This window comes from Arachis duranensis, chromosome 10 (assembly GCF_000817695.3).
Source record: "Arachis duranensis cultivar V14167 chromosome 10, aradu.V14167.gnm2.J7QH, whole genome shotgun sequence".
NCBI lineage: Eukaryota > Viridiplantae > Streptophyta > Magnoliopsida > Fabales > Fabaceae > Arachis > Arachis duranensis.
In genome coordinates, this window is record NC_029781.3 from 5,920,040 (window position 1) to 5,947,031 (window position 26,992).

The window sequence follows — 26,992 nt, forward strand, 5'->3', positions numbered from 1 at the left end:
TTTATAACATACTTAATACAATTTTTTTTTAGTCACCAAAAAACTGCACATCACTGCAGATTGGAGACGGACTTTTATTTTATTTTCCATCCTTTTTAGTTATATACATTTTTTTTTTACCTTGGACCGTACAAGAGGACTAAGTAGGAAAGAAACAGATATTATAACTCTGGCCCAAAATAGTGGCCAATAATGGAGAAACAAAAAAAATAAGCCCATAAGCAATGTCCAAAAACACCCATAATGAAAGCGTCATAAGCACGCTGAGCCCTTGATAATAGCCCATAAAAAAGGCGTGGCAAAAACGCTAGGTCGCAGCATTAAATTCCTACACCTGCTCTTACCGCAACTAAACCCTTTCCTGCACACTCGAGTCATTTCTTTTTCTTTTACTAACTCTCCCTCCAAACTGCAAACACTTTTTTTCTTTTCATTTCTTTTCTGTTTTTCAGTGATTTTCTCAGAGAAAATCTTCCGAAAAAAAAATTGGCGTAAAAAATGTCGAATTTCTTGACAAGCACGAATCATAACCCTAACAAGTCCATTGAGGTATCATAGAATTCTCTATCTCTTCCTCTTTTCTTCTTCATCAGAAGCAGCTTCTGAACTTGTGTTTTTGGGGATTTAATTTTTGTCAGGTGAATCAACCTCCAACTGATTCAGTCTCAAGTCTCAGTTTCAGTCCCAAAGCTAATTTCCTCGTTGCCACTTCCTGGGACAACCAGGTGAATCATCATCATTCTCTTAATTGTTTACTTGTGTAGCGTAAATTTCACCCTTTTTTTTTTTTCTCTGCTTGCAATTGAATGCAACATTTTGAAAAGGTCTCAGTTCAACAGGCTTATGATATAGTGCTACTTTGTGAATCTTTTTCTTGTAGGTTCGGTGTTGGGAGGTAGCAAGGAATGGGGTGAATGTTGGTACTGTCCCCAAGGCATCTATATCTCATGACCACCCGGTAAGGTGTTTAGGTTGTGCTAAGTTATCATTACCATGTATTGCATGTGAATTTATGAGTGTCTGTGTGTTCGGTGTTCTGTATAAGCAAGATGGTTTTTAAAATTAGGAATGAGAAGTAGATGGTCATGGTTAGAGTGCAAGAACCAGGGTGTTATGTTTCACTATGACATACAGGATTGACTATTATTTCAATGTCTGACTGATTTAAATGAAGAACATAGTTAGATCACTTGCATGTGTGATCTTCGTGGGTTGATTATGCATTGTTGTCCTGTTGGACTTTCAATGTATGTGTGCTAGTTACCACATGTAGTACTTAGTAGTAGTACTTGACGATTAAAACCTACATTCTGGAAGCAGTAAGCTCTTTCAATTGGTCTGCACATCATAATGTTTCTCTTTCTGCATAGGTTTTGTGCTCTACTTGGAAAGATGATGGCACAACTGTCTTCTCTGGTGGCTGTGACAAGCAAGTAAAGATGTGGCCTTTGTTATCTGGTGGTCAACCAATGACTGTTGCAATGCATGATGCACCAATCAAAGAGATCGCCTGGATTCCGGAGATGAGCCTTTTAGTAACAGGAAGCTGGGACAAAACTCTGAGGTAAGGTACTAGAATAGAATTTGCTGATTTTACGGTATCCATTGAATAATATAGCATGACTCAGGTGGTTTTTTTTGTTTTTAATTAGAATTGAAGTAAATTATTACAGGAAAAAGGGTGGGGGGGGAGTATGAAAATAAGTCTCACTCTATATATAGCCTCACTATAAGACATATGAGGATGGTTTCATATCTAGCTCTTCACTGATATTTTGTGTGATCTGGTACTTCTTTCCTCTCCGTGTAACATTTTCTGGCTACTTTTAGGTACTGGGATACAAGGCAACCAAATCCAGTGCACACCCAGCAACTCCCGGAGCGCTGCTATGCAATGACAGTGAGGCATCCTCTGATGGTTGTTGGCACAGCTGATAGAAATCTGATTGTATACAACTTGCAAAATCCTCAGGTAATACTTCACTTGGATCTAGTTTATCACAACTTAATCATATTTTACATTAGATTTGTGTTGTCTTTCAGTCATATAATTAACTTGTGATATTGGGTCTATTTTCTCTGTATTTCATGAGGCTGTTTTGTTGCTTACACATCATTGGTTTCTCAAATTGCTTAGCTTGGGCATTATTATTCATGTGCAACAGGTTGAATTCAAGAGAATCGTTTCACCCTTAAAGTATCAAACAAGGTGCCTTGCAGCATTCCCTGATCAACAAGGTTTCTTGGTATGTATCATGCTCCACTTCTTTTAGATGTTTGGTTATTTTTACAAGTCACGCTTATATCTATTCTTTCCAGCAAAGAAAGGGGAACTACACTTCAATTTCTGTCTGTCGTCTAATGAAACTAAGTTCACCTGTTAGCCTAACTATTTGTCCTCCATGATTGGGCTCCATCTGTATAAGTCTAAGTTGATTAATTTGAACTGTTGAAACTGAGAATATACTTACTGCAGGTTGGATCAATTGAAGGAAGAGTTGGGGTGCATCATTTGGATGATGGTCAGCAGGGAAAAAACTTCACTTTCAAATGCCACAGAGAAGGAAATGAAATATACTCTGTCAACTCCTTAAATTTCCATCCGGTGAGATATATGTTCCCGACTATGCTGATTTGAGTCTTGATTTACTTTATATTTTACCGATGATCTAAAGGTCTGGTGTGTTGCAATATTTGACAAATGCGTAGCCTGTGGCAATTTACGATTTACTTATTTTATCTAATTTTTCTTTTAAATCTATTATTCTATATCCTTTAGTTGTGCAATTTTCTGGAATTCTATGCACGAATTCTCTTTTGTCTTCTGTCTAGTGCATAGCTGATTCTTTACTTATGTATGATTTGTGGGCCTCCCTGTTAATGCAACAGTTGTCCTTAATTTCTACTTTCTAACCACAGTTCTACCAATGGTAGACATCCTATATCATTGGGAACTATGTTGACCCTTGCCTATTATCGGTTCTCTCGTTACTTTCCCATTGTCCTTAGATACACCACACATTTGCAACTGCTGGATCAGATGGTGCTTTCAATTTTTGGGACAAGGATAGTAAACAGAGGTTGAAGGTAATTTTTGTCTTTGATGACATTCGTTGAATTTCTAACTGGCACATGCATAGTAGTATTTCTGATATATACATGCTTTTCTAATTCAAGATTTCTTATCCAGGCCATGTTAAGATGCAACCAACCTATTCCTTGCAGTACCTTCAATAATGATGGTTCAATATTTGCCTACTCGGTATACCCACATCAATTCTTGAGTTTGCAGCATTAATGAATAAACTTTAGCACCAATTTAATTTCAAGCACTTCTTTAAGTTAATTATGGTACTTGTGCATCAGATTTACCAAAACTTGCATATGTATCTCATGGTTTCAACTAAAATTAAGATTAATACTACTTGTGGTGATGCTGAGATGGGAAGAGTTTGTAAACATTTAGCATTAATTTGTTTGTATCCTGCTTATAGGTCTGCTATGACTGGAGTAAAGGGGCAGAAAATTGTAATCCTGCTACAGCAAAGACGTACATCTTCCTCCACTTGCCACAGGTATTTTGGTTTGATGACTCATCTAAAAGAATATATCTTTATTATCTCTTAATGACATTTATGCACATGTGATACACAGGAGTCTGAGGTTAAGGGCAAACCACGCATTGGTACTACAGGAAGAAAATAATGAAATGGAGATGATCCTCTTCTGGGATTCTGTTCTATGTACAGTATATTAGCTGGCTCTGTATGTAAATAGAAATTTGCGAACGCTTGAACGACTTTTGTTGCCTTATGACAATTTTTTTTCTTTAAAAATAGTCGAGCAATTTTGGGTTATGACAAGGTGAGATGTAAGTACAATTGTGGATTAGATAGTGTAATGCTCCTTGTCCCTTACCTGTTCACTCTTGGTTATTGTGGTCAGTGATTCTTGTTCTTTTTCGTTTTTAATCTCTGGGTCACAAACTACAATGGCAGTGCTTCTGGTTAGTTAATTTGGAACTTCATACGCGGGTTTGTTTCATGGCTGACATATAGTGATACAGATAGGGATTTCAAGTTACCTTATGGCTTATGGGTGCATATATAACTTGAGATTCGCTCTTGTTATCTAGTAGCAGTTAATATGTAGGAAGATCCACATTAAAACTTCGTAGCCAAAGTAGGTGCATATCTTATGGACGAGTTAAATTAATTTTTAAAAAATTTATATTTGCATGATTCTTTGATAAATATATATTTTTACGGTATAAAAGATAAATTTTTTATTCTCTTATTTCTTATTAATTAGTTTAATACCAAAAATAAAATTGCACACACAAAATGTACACAAAAAGTGATGCATAATATTTTGTTCGCATAATAATGTAACATTCATGATTGTCGGAATGGCTGAATCCACATCAACAGAAGACTACCTACCAAAATATACCTGTCTGAGAACGATAACAGAATTGTATTTATTTCCATAAAGATCTATACTAATTTTCTCATACATACATTGACAAAAGTGGTGGTTTGCTTGTTGGGCCAGACTTTATCCTGCAACATGACAACCCAACTGAAATTACAACAAATTTCTTCTTTCTTTTAATAATCACAACATATGATCAATGGGGCATGTATTCTTAACATTAACATAATTTCAAAAAGGATGAAAAAGAAAGGGTGAAGAAAATCATTATGCACAAATCAGAAGTGTATCTATTTTCCAACAGAAAAAGCATTGTCAGTGCAGGATTTTGGTATCCTTCTGCTGCCTTCTGAATGTTGAAAAGGATCATCTAGGACCAGATAGTTCATCTGCTTGGATGTGAGAAGTAGAGTCTACTATCCAATTTGCATTAGGGTGATGGATGTGGTTAAAATCTTGACGGAACATCTCCTCTTTCTGCCACTGCTCCCATTTTTCGGCCAAACCGTCGCCTTCTAGCATTCTAACCACCTCGGACATCTTCGGTCTTTCCATAGGGGAGCCTTGTGTGCATAGCAACGCTACTTGGATTAGCTGCTCTACCTCCTCATCGTTATAATTGCCCTGCAGATCCGCGTCAACCAGTGTTTCCAATTTCTTGTCTTTAAGAAGCCCTTTAACCTGCACCCACAAAACAATGCCAGTTGCCAAAAATGGTTACTCATTCATGCTAATATTACACATGGCCTATGCAATTCAGAACAATGCAGCCAGGAACTTGAGGTTACAGAATCATGGATAGAAAGCAACAAAATAAAATATTCAGCATGAGTAATCATGTCAAGAGATTCATAGATAATACAGTTAGCAAAATTTGTTCAACTCCTTGGGATGACATGTTTTGAAAAATCTGAATACTTACCCAATCAAGCAACATGACATCATCATCATTGGCAAGTCGAGCCAGATCGAAAGCCCTCTGCCCGGTTATTAGTTCAAGAAGCATCACACCGTATCCAAAAACATCTGTCTTCTCTGATGACTTCCCAGTTGAGAGGTACTCTGGTGCTATATGCCCAATTGTACCACGTACAGCAGTGGTAACATGAGTATCTTTGTAATCCATAAGTTTCGCTAAGCCAAAATCTCCAACAACTGCTTCAAATTCTTCATCCAATAATATATTTGCAGCTTTGACATCACGATGAATAATCTTAGGGTCACAATGGTCGTGCAAATAAGCAAGCCCCCTAGCAGCTCCCAATGCAATACGCTTGCGTATTGGCCAGTCAAGTGGCGGTTGAGATTCATTACGTTCTACAATAAGACAAGCAATATCAATCAACAAGTATCTAACATAAAACAGTTTGAATACCAGCCGTAAGAATTAATTTGCATTTGAACTGTATAAAATTTTCTGTATATCTATGCGTGTTATGTTCTAGAATAGATAACATCTAAAAATACATAAATGTCATTTCTTCAATACTAAATAAAAAAGAAATCCATGATTTGACTATAACATTTCTAACATATACAGCATACAAGAGAAGTTATATATAATGCATAGGAAGAAAAGTAATTTATGAATAAAAGCAGTTTGTATTGTTGACTCAATAATTACCTCGTAAACATGATGCCACACTTCCGTTAACCATGAAAGGATACACAAGCAACCGTTCAGTAGGTGTCATGCAAAAACCACGGAGCCGAAGCAAATTGCGATGCACGGCCATGCTGATCATTTCCACTTCTGTTTGAAATTGCAGCTCCCCACCCTGTGTGCGCTCCTCTTTCAGCCTTTTTACTGCTACAAGACTACCATCAGCTAAACGCCCTTTATATACCTTCCCAAATCCACCTCTACCGAGAATATGTTTGTTACTAAAGTTATCTGTTGCAACTTGCAGCTCACGCAGCGAAAACCTTTTAAGCTGGCCTAGGTGAACTTCAGGATCCTCCTCAGCTGTCATTGAAAGACAGATAAGATGTCAGAAAATCAGTGGCAACTATAATGCACAGCATTTATCATTATGTATACCATCTTTTGTGTATTCAACTAACCAGGGACATCAAAGAAATGATCCTGAGGCTTCCTTCTTCGCCAATATGCAAGTGCGATAGCAGGGGCTGCAAACAACAAGGCAGCACCTGCAGCAACTCCTCCAGCAATAGCTCCAGTAGCACTGTTACCTGCAAAAAGAATTAACGGATTGAGTAATAAGTCATGAGTCTATTCAAAGAAATTGAATTTAATTTAATGGGATAAGAATCCCAAGGTTCTACATAATTATATTTTGACTTATACGACTACACCATTAGGCACATTAACCTGTGGAGGCAATACATTTAAGCACGAGACATATACGCTTGTCCTAAAGGGGCTATCCTTAATGTCTTCAGAGACTAGTGTTCATCATTTCATCCTCTTCATTAATTAAAAAATAAACGCGGGGAAAAACAGTAGCCTGCCACTTATCAAAAGTTACTTTTCTCCTTGTCCTTCAGGGGTAACAGGGTGAACATAATGTTGGAATGCAAGGTAAAGACCGGAGACAGCTTCTAAAGGAAACAAAAGCAAAGTATGCACAACATGAAAAAGTTGTTTCACAAAGTACTAAAGTTGTGAACATTGAATTTTATCAATTCAACTGTTGAATTAAATTTTCCTACTAGCACTAAATATAACAAACGACTTCATACCATGTTAAAAAGTTTCTTTTACTTTTATTTGATAAAATACTATTAAGAAAAGATTTGAAGCTTCGTTGGGGACTCATTTACTTCAAGAGTATACGAATACATCTTCACACATTTACATTTTTGAATAACTTTTAACAGACATTTAACATTTTGGATGAGCTGCTATTAACATGTTATTGATCTAGTTGGCCTGAAGGAGCTGTGGCCCCTAGCCCCCAGTCTCATTATTTTCCAAACCAAAATTGGGTCTGGCTTCAAGTTAAGGTAGTTATAGTTATAAACTTGTAATTTGTTCTAGCGTCTAGCTCAACAGACTGTGACATCAATGGGAACTAGAGTTACGATACAAACAAACATATTTAGGTCAAGTTATCTTCAACAATTCAAAATCATCAACAATAGAAGAACAAAAAACCTGAAGAAGGTGCTGATGGAGGAGATAATGGCGCAGAAGGAGCATTCTTTGGTTGTATCAAGCCAGGATTATTTTGATAACTGTAATTGGAATCCACCAACTGTCAACAGTGAGGTCACCTCTTAACAATAGTCATAGATATAAATAAAACTATTGGCACCAACCTGATCGGAGTAAACAATGAAAATGAACCATTGACTGGCACAGTTCCTTTTAGCTGGTTGTTTGAGAGATCACTGCATTCCACAACAATCATGGTGTTGCACTCTCAAAAATATAGTAAACAATTATAAATAAAAATACATGTCTATATTAACTCAGTGGGAAATGAAAATATAGGAGTCACACTCACAGAACTTGCAGTGAATTGATCCCGGTCAAAGACATGGGAATGCCTCCTGACAAGGTGTTATTGTTGAGACGCCTATTTCAGAGGGCAGGAAGAATTAATTTGCAGGTAATAAGATTTGATACTTTAATATAAAACAGTATCAGCAAAAAGGTGCAACAATGATTACTAAATAGTAAATTGTGCAAGTTTCAAGCAGGAAAGAGTTAAAAATAGAATAAGCCTATCACTAATATACTACTTATATTGAAACATGAAAAAAAAATAGAGAGTAAAAGATAGAGGGCATGGATGCATCACAGTTCACCGAAGTTACTTAACAAATATAACTATATGATTAAGCATGAGTGTGGACCTTTGACCATATTTAATTAGTGCTTCATTTATTCATTTTTACAACCACTGAGCACTATCATTAATTACCATATATTTCATGCAATTCAACACACACTCATTATTGAGTCAAATAGAAGTACATGAAAGATACTTTTCCTATAGGTATATGCTCATTTATACCACAGCCTTTATTGGAAATGAAATAGCATGTCGCAGACAATGTACTCTACCACTAACTATATTTCATGGGAAATCAAACAATAAATTGGATGCTGAAAAGGTAAAGGAGAAACGAAATTGAAATCAAGTCAAATATATTTTGCATATAAATATGAGAATAAGGGAAGTATTTCATACAGGAAGCGTAGATTACTAAGCTTGCCCAATGTAGCTGGTATTGGACCAGTTAGCACATTCAAGTAAAGATCCAAGCTCACCAAGTTTGTCAAATTTCCGAGCTCGTCTGGGATTTTTCCAGTTATATTATTACTATAAAGCTCCCTGTAATTGAAACCCCCCGAATATAAACTCAAAAGATTTCGATAATGAAATAATCTGATCACAAAGAGTATATGGATAGCAACTTACAGGTACTGTAAATTTGGTAGATTACCAAGGTTTGGAACCAATGTACCCGATAGATCTGCATTTCCAAGATCACTGACCAGAAAGGGATTAATAATCACTATACAGACAACCAACCATAAATAAACAGGAAATTTTAAATGTTACATATCAACTTACACACGGGTCACACTATTATCACTATTGCATGTAACATGAAACCATGTGCATGGATTGACAAGGGTGGCATCCCAGCTTTGAAGAACATTGTTAGGATCTTGTAAGTTGCTCTTCAATGCATTTAGGGCATCACCTGTGTTAGATAGAAGCAATATTCAGGTGCAAAGATATTCATTATTATGTTGTGTGGTCTCCACATTTATGGTGCAATGCGAAATATTGTCAGATTCAGGAATCACAAAACATGAATCCCAACTTCAATGAGTCAACCCTAGTAACCTCCATCTCACAATTAACTAACTCACAAAAAAAGATTAAACTTTAAAGCAAATGGAAAGCCACTTCTTTCTCTCCAAGGGCAAAAGCATTTCCACAAGCCACTCTGAGATAAAGAAGCCTCCCATACTATTAGAATCACCAATTATGGTGATATCCTGTACTAAAGATTGAACATTCCCTACTCAACAATCAACAAATAAATGAATAACCCAAACTGATGTCACAGATACAAGGCTATCATCAAACTAAGAAAAACCATAAAGCCATTCAATTCTATCAACTCATATATTACAACTAGGGAAGCACTAAGTTGAAACTTAACAAAAGCTACTCCAAGTGTATTAGTAAGTTCTCCAGTTCTAACACATGACCCAGCTACAATAAAGCCGAAAGGGAATCAAGTAGATCAAAAAGAAAGAACAAAAGGAACAAGTAGCTTAATTGGGGCAAAATTTCCCCACCCTGATCATTTAAAGCACCTGCTTAATGGGAAGAATTAAAACACAATAGAGAGCAAGGACAAAAGGGAACCACCCACCTTCTGCATTGCCAGCGACCTTAAGCACCAAATCAAGCACCAAAATTGCACAAACAAGAAAAGAACCCTTGCAAGTTGAAGTCACCATCTCCACGTTTCCCACACTAATCTTCACCTACACCTTCATAATAATCAAGTCATAAAACCAATTGATTCACTAATTCACAGACCCCTCTGTGTCCTATTCGATCTACATGATACCCTTGAAGCTCAGCAGCATCTTGACCTCGTTGACCAACCGAAAACAAAAAGGAAGCACTTTGGACTTGGAAGATGAGGCAGAATCGAAGTCTGGGTAGTTGCAAGTTGCGTTCTTTTTTGTGTGTAAGGTCTTAGTTTGGAATCTGGAGGTGAAATCAGAGATGGGTGTGGGGAGTTTCAGCTGAAAAATGCAGGGAACACGGTCGACGGAAGAAGGGTGAAGGAGAGGAAGAGAGTCAATGAATGCTGCATCCTGTGTTAGAATTTTCGACCTTCTAATAATAGTAGTTGTTAATGTTATTCACTTTAATTATTACTATTATTATTTAAATGAATTATGGAGTGTGATTAGAATTTAATTGAGAGAGAGAAAAAGAAGAGTGAGGGGTTATTGGAACAGTAACAAGTAAAGCAAGTTGGGTCAAAGACGCACGCTTGCACGCCTGTGACTGTCCCCACCACACCCCTTCATATCTCAACAATCAACAAAACTTGTTTTTCTTTAATTCAAAGTTTCAAGCAAACAATTTCAAAAATTAATATTCTTCTTTTGAAAAAATATTCAATTTAGTCTTTAGAATTACACTCGAGTCTTAATTTAGTTTTTAAAATTTTAGTTGTCTTAATTTAATCTCTAAATTGAGACAATTGAAATTTTAAAAACTAAATTAAGACTCAAATATAACTTAAAAACCAAATTCAATATTTTCTCTTTTTCTTTCATATTCGTTACGTATTAGTTTAATTTTAAAATAAACATAAAATATATTAATTTAATATTTTTAATACAATATTATTATTTATATTTCATTTATCAAATATAATTTTATATTTTTATATTTTTATTTTAATATCCCATGTCTGTAAATAAATGCATTCTTTATTGTCTTAAAATTTTGGTCAACTAATGGGGATTTCATTTTTCAAGCTTGTCTGCACTTTGAATAAATTTCCTTATAGTATTGAGTATAGAACAATAAAGTGTTCTCTTTTATATTGTTGTGACTTGTGAGGGTTCTTTTAATTTGTTAGTGACTCAGTTATAATTTGGTAGATGTCTTGTAGTTATACGTGAAAGAAGTGTATCAATTGTTTATTATTATATAAGAGAAGTTATTTTCTCAATTTAGGATATAGTAACCAAAGAAAGATACTATCATGTTATTGCTGAGGTATCAGTGTTTTTGTCTTAACAAATAAACTCCCATTGATAGTTCTAATATCAAAATCCTCGTTAATTATTAACCCAAGACAATGAAATTTTTAGGGGAAAAGTCATGCTTTAGGATACGGATTGTGATGATGATAGATATGGTGTTTTAGTTAATTAATAATTACAGATTTTATAGGATAGTTATAATTAATATGCATATAATTCATAATGAATATAATTATCATCGTGACTTAATTTCTTTGACAATCCCCCTCCCCCTCTTTGATGAAAACCTTAACTCATGATTTCTATACTAATAAAAATGAAGGTGCTTACATTAATTTATGAGTGTTCCTAAGTTCCATCAGGAAAGTAAATAATATTAAGTGTCCAAGTTGTCACGTGATTAGCAAAAACTAATGACAATATATACATATTATAAAATTTCTCATATTTGAATAGTTTTGTTAACAGATTATTTAAAAGCAAATTTCCCCTAAAGCATTATATATGAATTTATAGTGGATCCGAAATTGCCAACTTATTATTATTATTATTATTGATAGTCTAACGTATTTGGTAGTCGCTTTAAACTATTTCAATATTTTTATTAGGTCTTTACAATTCAAAAAGTTACAATTACTAAATACTAATATAAAAATACTTAGAACATACATGTATGTAATCAGGTCAAAATTGAAATTAATAGAAAAATGTACAATTTTTTTAGACACTACATCATCCAATGAATTTAAAAGAAAATAGGGATGGCCTTAGTCAAATATTTGACTATAGAAAACAGGAACAATGTGTCGCCACATGATTATTTGGGGTAATATATATAATATCGGAAGATGTGGCACCAAATTGCAAGTAAACCATTAGTTAGATTAGAGCATAATGTTGTAGTACAACTCGGTGATGTTTTAACGGTTTATTAAAGTGACCAAGTCATGCCAATGACATACGCAACACTCATTAGGGTTATATACTATGTCTATAACTACAACACTCACCCCAACCACTCCAATTATTCTCTACTCATACTAATAAGAGGTAAGTATTATTTTGGACTCTAAAATTATATTAAAATCGTTATTTTTAATAAAATTTTTAATTTTATTATTAAATTACTCTTACTTTAATAGAAAAATTATAAAATTAAAAAAAAGAACACAAGAGAGAAAAAGAAAAAGAAAGAAGGACGCGACAGGAGAGGGAAGAAAAGGAAAAATGGAAAAGAGAAAAGCTCGCGAGAGAGAGGAGACTCAAGTCGGGAGAGAGCTCGCAGCCGCTGCACCTCCCCATTTTTGCTTCTGCTTCTTGTTTCGACTTCTGGTTTTTGCTTCAACCTCTGCTTTCTGCTTCTTCTTGTTTCGGTCTCTGCTTTCTGCTTCTACTTCTTACTTCGACTTTTGCTTCTTGCTTCGACTTTTGCTTCTTACTTTGGCCTCTACTTTCTGCTTCTTCTTGCTTCGGCCTCTGCTTTTTGTTTCTACTTGAGCTTTTGCTTCTACTTCTTCTATTTCTGTGTTTGTTTCTGCTTCTATTTTTGCTTCTAATTCTGATTTTAGTTTGTTATTTTTTTATTTCATTGTTGTTGTGTGTTGATTTTGTTGTTGAATTTGATGTTGTTGTTTCTAAATTTGAATAATGTGTTCTTGAATCTGATTATTAGTATCTGGTGGGAGTAAGGGAGGTGGTGGTAGTAGTAAATGTGCTAGTGATAATGGAGAGTATTTTTGTCTATAAAAAGTTAAAAAGACGATTTTAATACGAAATAAAACGTTTGGGATGATTTTAAATAAAAAATTACATGAGGCACAGTTTCGATTCTGACCCTAAACGTTAGGGACTAAAACAATACTTACCCCTAATAATAACTTACATGAATTTAAACAAAAGATAAATTATTTCTTGTGATATATCTATTTATTATTGGATAAAATGAGTTAGTTTAGGGTTAAGTACGATTTTGGTCCCTTAAGTATAAGTTGAAAATTTTTTCATCTCCAACCTTTTTTTGCATACAAAATCATCCCTAACGTTTAAAACCAAGTTTTAAAATCGTCATTTTTACTTAAATCTTAAAATTTTAAACCAAATAACTCATAATAAAAATTTATAAAAAAAAGAGTATTTTTACTCGTACAAAGGGAAAAGGAAAAAGAAGGGAGAAGAAAAGAAGTTGTCCACGATCCATCTCTGACTCTGCTTCCGTCGCCAGCTTTGTACGATTTTGATTCCTAAATTAAGGATAATTTTAAAACCAAATTAAACTTTAGGGATGATTTTGTATGCAAAAAATGTTGAAGACAAAAAAAATTTCAACTTATATTTTAAGGACCAAAATCATACTTAATCTGTTAATTTATTATAATTAATATTAATTCTTAATTTAACCTGAGTTATAATAATTGAAATTAAACTTTAAGTGACTTTACATGGTTCATAATAACAAAGAATAACAAAGAATAACAAATTTTAGCAATTACTTTTCATCATAATTATAAAATAGAATTCGCTAATAATTCTTATAAGTTACAAAAAAAAGTTATACCTTGATTAATTAATTAGGTTATCATAATTTAAATTAAATTAAAAATTAATATTAACTATGATAATCAACATATTTTATCTAATGATAATTAGACATATTATAAGAAATAACTTATTATTTATAGAGAAGATTGAGTAGAATTTATCTAGTATAATACTGATCAAAAAATTTTTGAACGCAGTATTTTGGGCCATGCTTCAATTTCAGTCTACAGATATAAAATCTTGTATATTTTTTTAGATTGGGCCATTCGCCAATGTGTACTATCGTTTCTGCCCATTTTGTACTAGTCTAATATACCACCATAAGTTGGGCTTTTTAAATGAAAATGTAGTTTATTATACCAAAAACAAATAATCATAATATACCACCATGTAGTTTATTATACCACAAACCAAGTTAGATTGATCGGAAATGATCCTTTCCAGTTTTTTGAACACTTGATAAAATACAGTGTGATCTCTCACCTTTAATTCTATAAGTAAGACCAAAAATAAATAAGAGAGAGAGAGAGAGTGATGAATGATTAGATTAAAAACTACATATCATCCAGTTTTTTTTCACCGAAAAAGATCCACTCCCTAGATTGGTCTAGTGGTTAGCTCACTAGTCCGCTTAAGTAAGTGTCGGGGGTTCAAATCCCGCCTTGTACATACAGCAATCCATTGGCAGATACCGTGGGAAACAAAAAAAAATAATCAAGATTGTGAGAATCAGACTGATCAATAAGTCAATAAATTGATAGAATGACTGATTCATTAATTTAAAAGTTCGACCGATTTAATTAAATATTAAATAAAATTATTAACAATTAAATATACAATGAAACATGTAGCATGATCTTTTTTGGTTACATTAACAATATCTAATAAGTAAAATCTTATCTCTTTTTATTCTTTTCAAAATTAAAATAAGGAAAATCCAAACCAACTTTTAATTTTCTAAATTTAGTGTAAAAGGAGAAATTAAAAAAAGAAATTATTGAAGAATTAACAATGCTAAAATGGAAGGAATAAAGATGAGGGCATAAGGGTGAAGATTTTATTCTATTTCTGAGTTTTTTTTGCAACCTTTCTGCTGGGTCTAATAAATTTGTATAAAGAAACTGAAATACATGTATGTCCTCGTATGTAGATTATATGCAGATCAATGTAAAACACCGTGACAAAATTAATCATACCACCACCAACTTTAATTCAGAAGTCAGAATACAACAAACAGAAAAAAAGCAGCAACTCACCCCAATTTAGATTCAGAACACAATAGAAAAAAAAATAGCAACTCAAGAATCAGATTTCAATAGCTCAGTAAAATTAACAAAATACACAACCATAAATTGAAGCAAACATAAATTTGAATCATTAGAAAAAAATAGGAACTCAAAATTATAGAAATTAACAAAAAAAAAAAAATTGAAGGAAACCTGACCACCGGTGGAGGAATCCAACCGACCGCGCTTCGATCTGCAAGTCCACGACGACGAAAATGAAGACAATGTAAAGAAGAAGACGGCCACGAGCTTCAATCTTCAAGACCAAATGCAGGCGGCGAGGAGGATGGACGGCCAAGAGCTTTGAGCTAACCCTATGTGTGTCACTGCCGGCGGCGAGGAACCCTTTGGTTGACGAGAAGAGTTCGGCGACGGCGGGGGCGGTGACTGCTGTTGTTGCTGGCTGAGAGAAAGAGAGGGGTAGTGCGCCGTAGGGGATTAGGGTTTTTGGGGGTTACTGGGTTAGGATGCTATTTATATAATCCATTTCACACTTCGGTTAATGGTGAGTGGTTGGGTAGTTGACATGGAGATTATATCTTGGCTAGGTAATCTTAGAGACAACATTTGTTCTATATTTAAAAACATATACTGATTTCACTAAAATTTAAATAAGAAAAGCTCTACATTCATGTAATTTTTTTTATCCAAGCTATTTAAGTAACTTCCTCCACACGCGTGTTCCCCCTCAGTCGTTGTTATACACGCGTCTCATATAATGTAAACCTTCTTCTGCGTGATAAACCTTTCTCAACGTAAGTCTTGTTCTCTGCTCTCATTATTCTTCTTTTTTTCTCCCCTTGCGTTTTTGTTCTTCTTCTTCTTCTATGCTCGCGTTCTACCTAATAAGCTTCGTCGTTCTCCTCTGTTCGCATTTTCTTGTTCTTTGTCGTTCTTCTTCTTCTTTGTTTTCCTCTTCGATTTACACTTTTGAGTGGATTCAATGAATGATTCAACTTCAAATCAGTTGAATGAGAACGATCTGGTTTAATCTTCTGAAATGAATGATGCTGATGAGGTTTGGATTGTTCAAATTTGAATCGAATTGAATGGAATGCGATTGTTAATTTTATTTGAATTGAATTCAATGGACGTAGGTGTTTTTGACTCTAAATTGAATTGAATTGATAATATCTAAATTGTAGACATATGTGTTTCTATTTTTGCTTTTGTATAATGCATTATGTTTCATTCACTAAGTACTATACAATTCTTTCACTGTGAGTAATTGTTCAGTTCGGTAAGCATAAAAGGAGTTTGAATTTATTTTAACACACTGGATTATGTTTCGTTCATCCAGTACTCGTTCACTCAGTACTATAGAGTTTTTCACCATGAGTACATGTTCGGTTCACCATAATTACGTTTTCGATTCACCATGTAGACCAGCTGTGTTGTGAATGAAAAATTTATCCCAAAGGTGGGAATGATTTTCAAGACAATAGAAGAAGCTGAAAAGTTCTACAAAGATTATTCCAAACTTGCTGGTTTTTCTACCAAAATAAGAAACACGACTCGGGACGGAGGCAAGATTAAGAATCAACTAATCGTATGCAGCAGAGAGGGGATGTGGAAATCCAAGATATCTCCAACTCTGAAGACAAACCCCTCAGTGGTTAAGCTGTTCAGCCAGGATTTACGTACACATAATGAAGGACGTCGGTCTTTGAACAATTTCCAAAGTCGTTCTGAATCATTCACATCCTTGCTGTCCAGACTCGGCAGAGATTCTCAAACAACATAGGGAGCTTAGCATGTTGTGCGTTGTACAATCGAAACCAACGAGGAAGCTAGAATCAGATCGAGCAAAATTTACCAATCATTTATGGCAGCAGCTAGCAGCCATCGTGAACTAAGTTTTATAGAAAAAGACGTGAGGAATTATATCACAAGGGAAGTACGAAATATTTTCCAAGAAGACGATGCCAAAGAATTTGGTAAGTACCTACTAAGAATGAAAGAGAAGAACCAAAATTTCTTCTTTGAGCTCAACCTCGAAGGCGATCATTGCATCAAGCATGCATTCTGGGCCGACACAAGAAGCAGGGCTGCATGTGAGTATTTTGGAGACGTGGTTTCATTCGACACTACGTACAACACAAACAGGTATTCCATTCAGTCACATATAGTGTTTTCTTCGGTGAATGTACACATTTCGGTTCACCACTGTCTGGGTGCGTCTATTTATGCAGGTACAATATGGTTTTAGGTTCTTTTGTAGGCATGAATCACCATGGTCAGTCGACACTTCGCGAATGTGCGTTGATAAAAAATGAGGACATCCAATCATTCAAATGGCTATTTGAGTGTTGGCTACGTTGCATGGGAGGGAAGGCACCAAAAGGTATTCTTATCGATCAATGCGCATCGATTCAAAAGGCAATTGAGCTGTGCATGCCAACAACAATTCATTGATGGTGCATCTAGCACATCATGAAGAAGATCCTACACAAACTAAACGGCTACAAGCAACACGACAAAATTGAACAAGAGATGAGCCATGTTGTTTGGAACTCGTACACAAAAGACGCATTTGACAGAAACTGGAACAATTTCCTCACAAAGTATGGCCTCGGAGGGAACAAGTGGCTTTCAGGTAATCGAGGTTTCAATTTGAATTATTTTCATGCCTATACCTTTTTTTTTTAAAACATGCATTGGTTTCGGTTCACCACACCATTTTGGTTCGGTTTATTTTGCAGAGCTGTACGAGGATCGCATATATGGATTCCAGTTTACTTGAATCACCACTTCCGGGCCGGAATGAGAAGCACACAAAGGAGCGAGAGTATGCATTCATTTTTCAAAAAGTTCATCACATGCAACAGCTCCTTGAGACAATTCGTGAAGCAATACGACAATTGCCTAGCAAGCAGAGAGCAAAAAGAGAGAATTCGAAGCTGTAGATTTTCACACTGTGATATCATGTGCAACGAAATCAGCAATAAAGGTGCAGTTTCAGTATGTGTATACCCAGGAGAAGTTCAGGGAAGTTCAAGCTCAATTCAGAGGTAAAGTGAACTACATCACAAGATCAATGCATTCCACCTTAGGTTTCACAACATACGAAGTCGTAGAGCAGGTTTCCAACTCTACGTTCAACAAGTTTTTCGTCACCTACGACGCAGTATCACGAAAGATAAAATGCAGTGCTTGCTGTTCGAGTCAAGGGGCATATTGTGCCGCCATTCCCTGAGCGTCCTAAGCTTCGAGCGAGTGGAAAATGTGGCACCAAAATACATACTGGAACACTGGAGCAAGAACATAAAGAGGAGGCACACACACATTAAGAGCAGGCAAGATGAGCCTCTACTAGAGTCGAGAAGTAAGAAATTCGATGAATTGGTGTTTCGATCACATAATATATGCGAATTTGCATCTGAGTCCGAGGAGTTGACCGGAATTCTGCACCGGGCATTTGACAAAGTCATGGCCGAGATGCAAGAATATCAAGAGAGAAGCAAAGGAAAAAGTTCGTTATCCCACGAAGAAGCGACGTTGAGCGACGTGAACAACCTTCAAAGCCCGCCACACGTCAAAACAAGAGGTCGGCCCAAGAACAGACTTGGATCAAACATGAAAAAAAGATCTCAAATGCCATGAAGAAAAAGAAAAAGACAGCTCCAAGTGAGGTAAAATTGACTTGCTTTCGATTAGGGAAAATTTCATTTGTGCATTTTTTTAATATACAATTAATTATGTCTTTTGTAGTTGAACCTTTTAGAAGGCGGAACATCGATTCAGTCAAGCTCCAACCTTTACAATACACCAAATATGAATTATCATGGAGAGAATTATACGAGTTTTAGTTTTTATTAATATAAATTTCTTTTCACCCATGAACAAATTTCGGTTCACCAAGGTTATAGGAGGGTTAATTTTTTTATTGTTATTAGTCTTTAATGAATAGTAATTTTTTTAATGAAATTCTTTATTCCAAAAGTCAATCTTTTCTTTATTGAATAGTGAATTTATTGTGCTATCTCAGAGAGTTCAGGTATTTTTGAAAATTGAATACTGATAGAAACATTTTTTTATAATTAGCTCTTTGTATTTGTGTACTGTGTTTGCAACTTTCGGTTTGGCCAGTGTATTAATTTCGGTTCACTGTATTTTTTGGTGTTCCTAATGTACCGGTAAATGCACTGATTACAATCACTGAGAACCTGGAACAAAATAGCAGCCAGATAGTTCTAACAGATATATAAATTATCATCTCAGACCGACAGGACAAGGAGTAATCCATCTTGAATCAGATATAAATATTAACATTCGATATATACTTTGATATTAAGATTAGATATATACATTAACATTTACATTAACATTGACATATATACATTGAAAGAAGCATTGTTTTCTTTTTCAACAAGTTAAACAAAATATTGTTAATTACAACCAGTCAATCATAGTATATCCTATTTACTATCTAAATCCCCATATGAGAATTTATAATAAGGGCTGGAGAGGGCAACATATGGCTTCAGGAGTCTTATTGCTTCAGATGTCTGAATCACTTGGTCTATTTTGTTCATTTTATGCAACAGAATATTCGAAACATATTGGTACCCGAAGTCATCAATCTCTTCCTACATTTCAATTGAAAGGAATTAGTTACATAAGAAATGAACCTAAGTGAAATAAGAAATGAAAGAACTTTATTAATTTAGAAAGAACTTACTTGTGTCCAAGCTTTATATTTATATCTTTTCCCGCTTTTGATCTTTTGTGGACCAATTGTTTCGATCCATTTCATGACATATATGCCACAATCATAGCTAAGCAATAATTGTGTATAATAGGATTAATAGTATACAAAATAAACACATTAAAAATAGCACTATAGAAGCAAAAGATTCTTACTCTGTACGTTGACCGTTCAACATGATATACTTTGCTTCCTCTCCCTTTCCATCCATTAATGGTTCCGCCCCAGCATACACCCTCATCTGAGAAATTATTAAACCCTGAAAGGGACACAAAAAGTAAATAAAGAGAAGCAACAACAGTGAACCGAACTCCTCTCATATACTGTACAATTTGAATAATTTACAACAAAATAATTTACAACAAATTTGTTCAGTTTCACTCTTGATTCTGGTATCTCTTCTTTCTTTTTATTGATAGGGTCAAGGACATAGAATGCCTTTTTCTTGACATCGGCAATCCACAACCACCAATGCTCTCCGTTGCAAAGCGGCACAAACAGCTGAAGTTTGGGAAAATGATAGAATATTTCAGTCGAAACAATAGCAAATGAGAAAATTATCAAAGAATTTTTAGAAATGAATAACTTACAAATGGATGCGATGCAAGTTTTCTTTTGTCAAGGAAACAGTGATGGTGATCATATTGTGGGATATCGAACCGGTAGGTCTTATTTGTCCTTTTATCAGTGTTTTCCATGCCATGACTTTCCAACATAAACATCTGTAAAATGAATATCAGTTAAAGCAGAAGCGACCAGACTAGTGAATTAATATGAACATTCCCACCGAAGCGAACAGGAATCATGCTCAGAATCAACATGAACAAGTCCACTGAATAGAACTCCATGATTCGAATAAAACATGATAAACATCAATCAATAGGGAATAAGATATTTAGCTTACCACAATATTCTGTGGCACAATGTATATTTGTTCCTGATACCGGCGATATTTTATGCTGTTAAGAATCATGCTATGTATAGTCACCACCGATAGGAAGAAAATTTATGAGATATAATGTATAAGAGTCTTTAGAAAAATCATTAACATTAACTCAATTGGCAAAGAATTTACCGTGCTTTCCACTTGTTCTTTGGGCATTAGAGACATGAAATGTTCTCTAACCCCCTCGTAAAGTGCCTCATGCTTTAAGACAAATATGGCATCATATTCGTTGCTATTATCTTTGGTCCGTTTAATAAGTGTCATCCAATGATAACACTTTTCAATAAACTCCTTTGTGATGTTCTTTTTCTTCAGAGTTTTGAAAACTTCAGCAATAGTAAAGGTTGACTCGGCAGTTGTTGCTTTAGCAAACTTCAATGCTGCCGTCACCCCAGTATCTACCACCGCCTCTGCCAAGATTTTCAGGTCTGAAACAGTCGGTTCAGATGGCTGAGTTGGTTGAGAGGGGGGAGTTTGAAACCTGAAAATACTTAACACACAAATCACAACGTCGAATGGTAATAAAGGATAATTAAATTTAATATTTTTAAAGCATATGAAACATGTTTTCACATATATCATAAAATGAGAAAGGAATAGTAAAACCATGCAAGTTACATGATTAAATGGGTGAAGATTTGATAAAAACACTCAATTTAAGCACAAGATGACTCATAAAATAGAAGGTTTATCAGAGTTGCTTGAGATGCTAGGGGACTTATCCCAAGGCTAAAGGAAGGCATGTTATCTTCCCATTGCTTAGGATGAGCAGCACTGCAAGACGATAAACATATTAAATAATGATATGAAACAAATGATGTCAAACAACTTAGTGAATCAAAATGATACAATATGGTGAACAATGGTAAAACATACAATTCAGGCTGTGCTTCTTCTTCTAATTGCGTGCCACCAGAGGTTCTTGTTATTGTTGTTGTTTAGGAGGGTTGCTGCATTAAACAGAAAAGATTTCAGTAATGATACAAATTTTACTAATAAAAAGAATTCTAATTACCAGCTAGACCAGAAGATTATAAAAAATGATATTAATTAAAACTTACACATTCATTGGAGGTTTTGGCTCCGTATTCCGTAGTGAAGATTCCTCAACAGCCTGCTTTTGTTGTTCGGATTGTTGTGCCAGTGCTTCTTCGCAGCACTGTTGGTACGGTTCCAAAGGGCTGCTGCATTAAACAAGAAGTAGGTCAATAATGATCCTAAACTATTATTATATTCCATTAAAAATAATAAAAAGTATTTTATGAGCCCACCGAACCGAACCCCATTGATGCACTGAATAAAACATGATAAATAATGAAACAGCTAGAGCATTGCTGCATGCAATCAGAATAACCCTAAACCTTGAACACACTAGCTATCAACTGATTTAAAATTACCAAGTCCACCGAATTGAAATAATACAACGTGGTGAACAATGGTATTTTATTGTATTTATGTTTCTGTTTGATTGGTAGGTAGCGACTAGAGGAAGGGACACTATTGTTCTTTTAATGTCATTTATAGATAGAGGTGTGCAATGAGTTTGTAATATGTTTTAGGGTCTTTGATTGCAGATGAGATCACTGAGGATAGAATAATTGCCCTACAAAAGCGAGCAGATGTAGATGCTAAATATGTAATTATGTGAAACCCAAATTACAACTCAGATCTCAATCAGTCACTTGATAGGGATGCTTTATCTTTCTAAAATTTTTTTGTCTAATTTCTCTATAAACAACAACATTGTCGTCATGCTCTGTTCTCCTTTTTTGTGCAGGATGGCAAATGCGTTTTATGGATTAGCCACTACGTATTACCGAGAAGATGGAAGAAAGGTAAAATAGAGGATAAAAAAGAAGAATGTTAGCTCGGTTGAGTTGATTGTTCGCTATTGCTTCAAAGTAGGAATTCATTTTTCTTCTTTTCCTGTTTACTTTTTATGCCGGTGCCACTAACATGCCAACCAAGGTCCTATTGGATGCTATTTTGAGTTGGAAATCCAAATGCTTATATTATGTATGGATGCATGTATGAATGTATGATTGATTGAATTTTAGTAGTAGAAAAAGGATTAAAGGAATAACAGTGATCATGCTTTCTGAAGGAGTAGAAAAGGAATTACAGTGATCATGCCTTTTGACTTTCTTATGTTGTTTATTGTACTCAAGAACTTGTGCATGCTTTGCTTCTTTATACTTTTATTAAATAGAAAGTGTGCATTATTTATCTAGATGCTATGAATTGCTAGGTTGCTGTATATGTAGAATTCTAAAGTGACTGGCCCGAAGCGCTAAAATATTACGAAGAGAGATATCATACACTGCGAGAGGTGCGTTTCATGTGAATAGTCTTTGAAAATTGTTTATATTGCATTTTTAATTTTTATCTGTTGTTCTCATTCTTGACAATTGTCAAGATATATTCATTGAGCGCAAGTGTTATTAGTATTACTATTTACTGTTAGTCAACTATCGAAATATAACTTCTCAATTATCATTTGCCAACTATATTTCTGTTTAGAAGTTATAGCCTTGCAAGGAGCTTGTCTTGTCATCCTCCAAGAGCATCTATAGTATCTGATTTTGTAGTATATTATTTGCACTGTTGTCTAAGATGCTTGAAATCTTCTATTGTCTCCCCTACTATTAAATGAAGTTGCATGTGTTTGACTCGAGTTTGGTTGTGTTTTTGTAACAATTGTCTCCAAAGCAAATGTTAAAGTTGTGACATACATTTTTTCTGTTTATATTCGTCATACAGATTGTTGGGGTGACAACAAGGTTACTTGCAATACAATGGTTGGTTGAGATAAAATATGTTTCCGAACAATTGAATTTCAAGATATGCACCTTACTACTACATAGTGGGAGGGTCACAGAATCAGTGGCATGGTTTCGTCAGCACAAGAATGCATACAAAAGGCTTGTTGGTACTCTAGAAGCTATATTTGTTCACTGGGACTGGATGAGTAGGTAGTATTTGGTATTTGGTGAATTGTTGGAGACAAGTTCAAAAACCGCTCAAATATTTCCTCCTATTACTCTAGGTTCCGCTTCTAAACCCCTGTTTGAGTGGGAATTTCATCCAGTCTATTACTACCATGTGAGAACTGCTCTTTTACTATCTAACTTTTGTTATGCTGCTAACATGTTTAGGAAAGAAAATGCCTACACCAGTTTTAGGTTGTATTCGTAACATTGGCAACATAGAGGTTTGAATTTTAATCTTGAACTTTCTTCAATAAAATGTTTATATGTAAAATCCATGCTAACGCTTGGTCGGAATTTTAGAATACTTTTATTTTTGTGATTGGTTGGCAATGTAATGTTTGAATGTTATTTTATTAAAAATAAATTTATAAAATGCATTTTATTGATTGATTTATGTATTTATATTTCACTTTTAACTTCTTATCTACCATGTTCATCTAGTGGGATAAGGTTTTGTTTTTATTTTTTAAATTTCCTACCCATTATTCATATTAAACATTAACGAGAAGGAAATTACAAGTTTGTTATACTATTAAGGAGGGGGGTTCTACCACATTGCTGTGATCCATGGTTCCAATCTTAGTTGGGAGAGTCCTCTACATTGAGTTCCCTATAGTACTAAAATATACATATGTTTTTCAGTATTCATGTGTGTTTTTACAAACTGTTACTCCTCATTTGTATGTGCAAAGTTGTATTATGAACCTATTCATGTGCTTGTGTAAACTCACTAGGTGATCCTAATTATTATCTATGAAACAGTTAGCAGCCCACTATTTGGGCCAGAAGACTGGAGCTTGTAATCTCAACGACAGAAATCTCTAGTGATACTAATAGTGCTGATTCTGTTGTTCCTTTAACCTATGTTGGTCGATTCGCTCGGATACTTGAGCTAGGAGATAATGTTGATATGATGGCGTAAGTGTTAGTTGAAGTGTTTGAATATATTATATTATCAAATATATAGGGAATCATCCTCTTTATAGAAGAATTACAAAAATAGAAATAACTAGAAAATAGAAAAGAAGGAAAAAAATACTAGCCTAAAATAAAAGAAAGATTTCTAATCATAAAATCCCTAAAATTAAGTTAAACCAAAAAGGAAAAAATTTATAATTAATTTATTTACATAAAATATTCATGAAAGGAATTAGGAATTTGATTTTGATTTGATCTAGTCAACACTCCCCCTCAAGCTAGCTTGAAGATATCATTCATTGACAGCTTGCTTATTATGCTATCAAAAGTCTTGGGTAATCCTTTAGTTAGAACATCTGCTAATTGTTCTGTGGTTGGAACATATGAGATGCAAATCTGTTTTCTCTCAATCTTTTCCCTGATAAAATGCTTGTCAACTTCAACATGTTTAGTTCTATCAACACTGGATTATGAGAAATGGAAATTGGAGATTTGTTGTCACAATACAACCTCATTGGTGGAGAAATTGAAACTTTTAGTTCTTGTAGGATTTTCTCTACCCATAGTGCTTCACATATTCCATGAGCCACTGCTCTAAACATAGCTTCTGCACTACTTCGTGCCACAACACTTTGTTTTTTATTCCTCCAACTAACCAAGTTTTCGCCAACAAAAGTATAATACCCAGATGTTGACCTTCTATCCATGACATTCCCAGCCTAATTCGCATCTGTATAAGCTTCTACTTGAAGATGTCCATGCTTTTTGTAGAGTAACCCTTTCCCTGGCGACCCTTTCAAGTACCTTAGGATTCTAAAGACAACGTCCATGTGTTCTTGACCAGGTGAATGAATGAACTGGCTTACCATGCTCACAGCAAAGGCTATATCCGGACGTGTATGAGATAAATAGATTAACCTCCCTACCAACCGCTGATGTCTCCCTTTGTCCATTACATTTTCTGGTTCAGCTGACTTCAATTTTAAGTTAGGCTCTATAGGTGTTTCAACAGCTTTACAACCAAGTAATCCCGTCTCTTTTAAAAGATCTAGGATGTACTTTCGTTGGTTCATGAAAATGCTTTCCTTAGACCTTGCAAATTCAATTCCAAGAAAGTATTTTAATGAGCCAAGTTCTTTGATTTTAATTGCTTTGGCAAGCTTCTCCTTCAAGTCTTTTAGCTCTAAAAAATCATCACCTGTCAGAATAATGTCATCCACATATACAATTAAAATGGCAGTTTTATTAGCTGCTGAATATTTATAGAAAAGTGTATGGTCAGCTTGGCTTTGAGTATAACCAAGTCCCTTCACCACCATTCCAAGTCGTTCAAAGCAAGCTCTTAGGGATTGTTTCAATCCATAGAGAGATTTCTTTAGTTGCACACTTTATTCCTCCCTAGTTCAGCCTTAAATCCAGGTGGAAGTTTCATAAACACCTCTTCCTCTAGCTCCCCATTCAGGAAAGCATTCTTTATATCCAATTGATGTAAAGGACAATTGTAATTCGCAGCAAGAGATAAGAGAATCCGTATAGAGCTGAGTTTGGCAACTGGAGCAAAAGTCTCTCGATAGTCTACTCCATAGGTTTGTGTGTATACCCTAGCTATTAACCTAGCCTTATACCTCTCTATGCTTCCATCAGTATTGCACTTGATGGTAAAAACCCACCTGCAGCCAACCAATTTTGTATTCTGTGGCAAATCTACAGTCTCCCAAGTTTCATTTTTCTTGAGTGCATGCCACTCTTCCATCACTACTAATTTTCAGTTGGAATCATCTAGTGCTTCCTCTATGTTCTTAGACTCAAACAGATTTGTAATTTTAGAAGTAAAAGCTCGATATTTTTTAGAGATATTTTGGTAAGAGACATAATTGGAAATAGGATGGTTGGTGCTAGTTTTGAGTACCTTTTTGGTGCAGGTTCTGGTTTCTTTCCTAAGGGCTATTGGCAAGTTATTATTAGAAGTGACAATTTTAGATTTACCTGGAAGTTCCTGAAGTACTATAGTTGGGCTGTATTCCAAATTTTCAGATTGGGTTGGTGCAGAGATGATGGGATGGTCTCTAGTCTTCTTGGGATATTTTCGAACATAAGACCGAAACTCCTTTTTTGATTGTGGTATTTTTTTCTGTTTGGATTCTAACTAATTCTGGCACAATTTCAGAATTGGTTTCCATATCTTGTTTTGTAATTGTTTCAGAATTTACTTGATTAGTTAAAGTGGTATCCTTAATATGTAAGATAGGAGTGGGTAAAGGTTCATGCAAAAAATTTTCTTCCCTTAGACTCTCCCCCTGAAGAGAATTTTTCTAAAAAAGGTTTCATGTTCCAAAAAACTAACATCCATGCTTACATAAAATTTCTTGGTGTGTGGCTTGAAACATTTGTAACCCTTTTGAGTTGAAGAATAGCCAATAAAAATGCATTTTTCTGCCCTTGGATCAA

At 34.8% G+C, this 26,992-nt stretch overlaps 2 protein-coding genes across 2 annotated transcripts; one reads left to right on the forward strand and one right to left on the reverse strand.

Annotated features, from left to right (window-relative positions):
• The first annotated feature begins 368 nt into the window (after positions 1-368).
• Positions 369-3,971, forward strand: LOC107468715 (protein RAE1). Its single transcript, XM_016088061.3, has 11 exons — positions 369-549; positions 639-725; positions 881-958; positions 1,371-1,564; positions 1,831-1,972; positions 2,166-2,246; positions 2,477-2,605; positions 3,010-3,087; positions 3,191-3,262; positions 3,495-3,575; positions 3,655-3,971. Exons 1-11 carry the CDS (start codon positions 499-501, stop codon positions 3,703-3,705), a joined length of 1,044 nt encoding a protein of 347 aa, XP_015943547.1. The 5' UTR covers positions 369-498; the 3' UTR covers positions 3,706-3,971.
• Positions 3,972-4,457: 486 nt separating this feature from the next.
• Positions 4,458-10,301, reverse strand: LOC107468527 (BRASSINOSTEROID INSENSITIVE 1-associated receptor kinase 1). The gene is made up of 11 exons (XM_016087834.3): positions 9,799-10,301; positions 8,982-9,114; positions 8,826-8,897; positions 8,595-8,738; positions 7,905-7,976; positions 7,717-7,788; positions 7,553-7,632; positions 6,499-6,627; positions 6,059-6,400; positions 5,357-5,751; positions 4,458-5,115 (listed from the first exon to the last, which is right to left on the reverse strand). Exons 1-11 carry the CDS (start codon positions 9,884-9,886, stop codon positions 4,801-4,803), a joined length of 1,842 nt encoding a protein of 613 aa, XP_015943320.1. The 5' UTR covers positions 9,887-10,301; the 3' UTR covers positions 4,458-4,800.
• Positions 10,302-26,992: the final 16,691 nt, after the last annotated feature.

Coding starts and splice junctions, on each gene's coding strand:
- LOC107468715 (XM_016088061.3), top strand. CDS start 499: ATGTCGAATTTCTTGACAAGCACGAATCATAACCCTAACAAGTCCATT. Junction 2,247..2,476: donor CTGATCAACAAGGTTTCTTG/GTATGTATCATG, acceptor TACTTACTGCAG/GTTGGATCAATTGAAGGAAG. Junction 3,263..3,494: donor GTTCAATATTTGCCTACTCG/GTATACCCACAT, acceptor TCCTGCTTATAG/GTCTGCTATGACTGGAGTAA.
- LOC107468527 (XM_016087834.3), bottom strand. CDS start 9,886: ATGGTGACTTCAACTTGCAAGGGTTCTTTTCTTGTTTGTGCAATTTTG. Junction 8,739..8,825: donor CTACCAAATTTACAGTACCT/GTAAGTTGCTAT, acceptor TTTCAATTACAG/GGAGCTTTATAGTAATAATA. Junction 5,116..5,356: donor ATGTCATGTTGCTTGATTGG/GTAAGTATTCAG, acceptor TTGTGGGTGCAG/GTTAAAGGGCTTCTTAAAGA.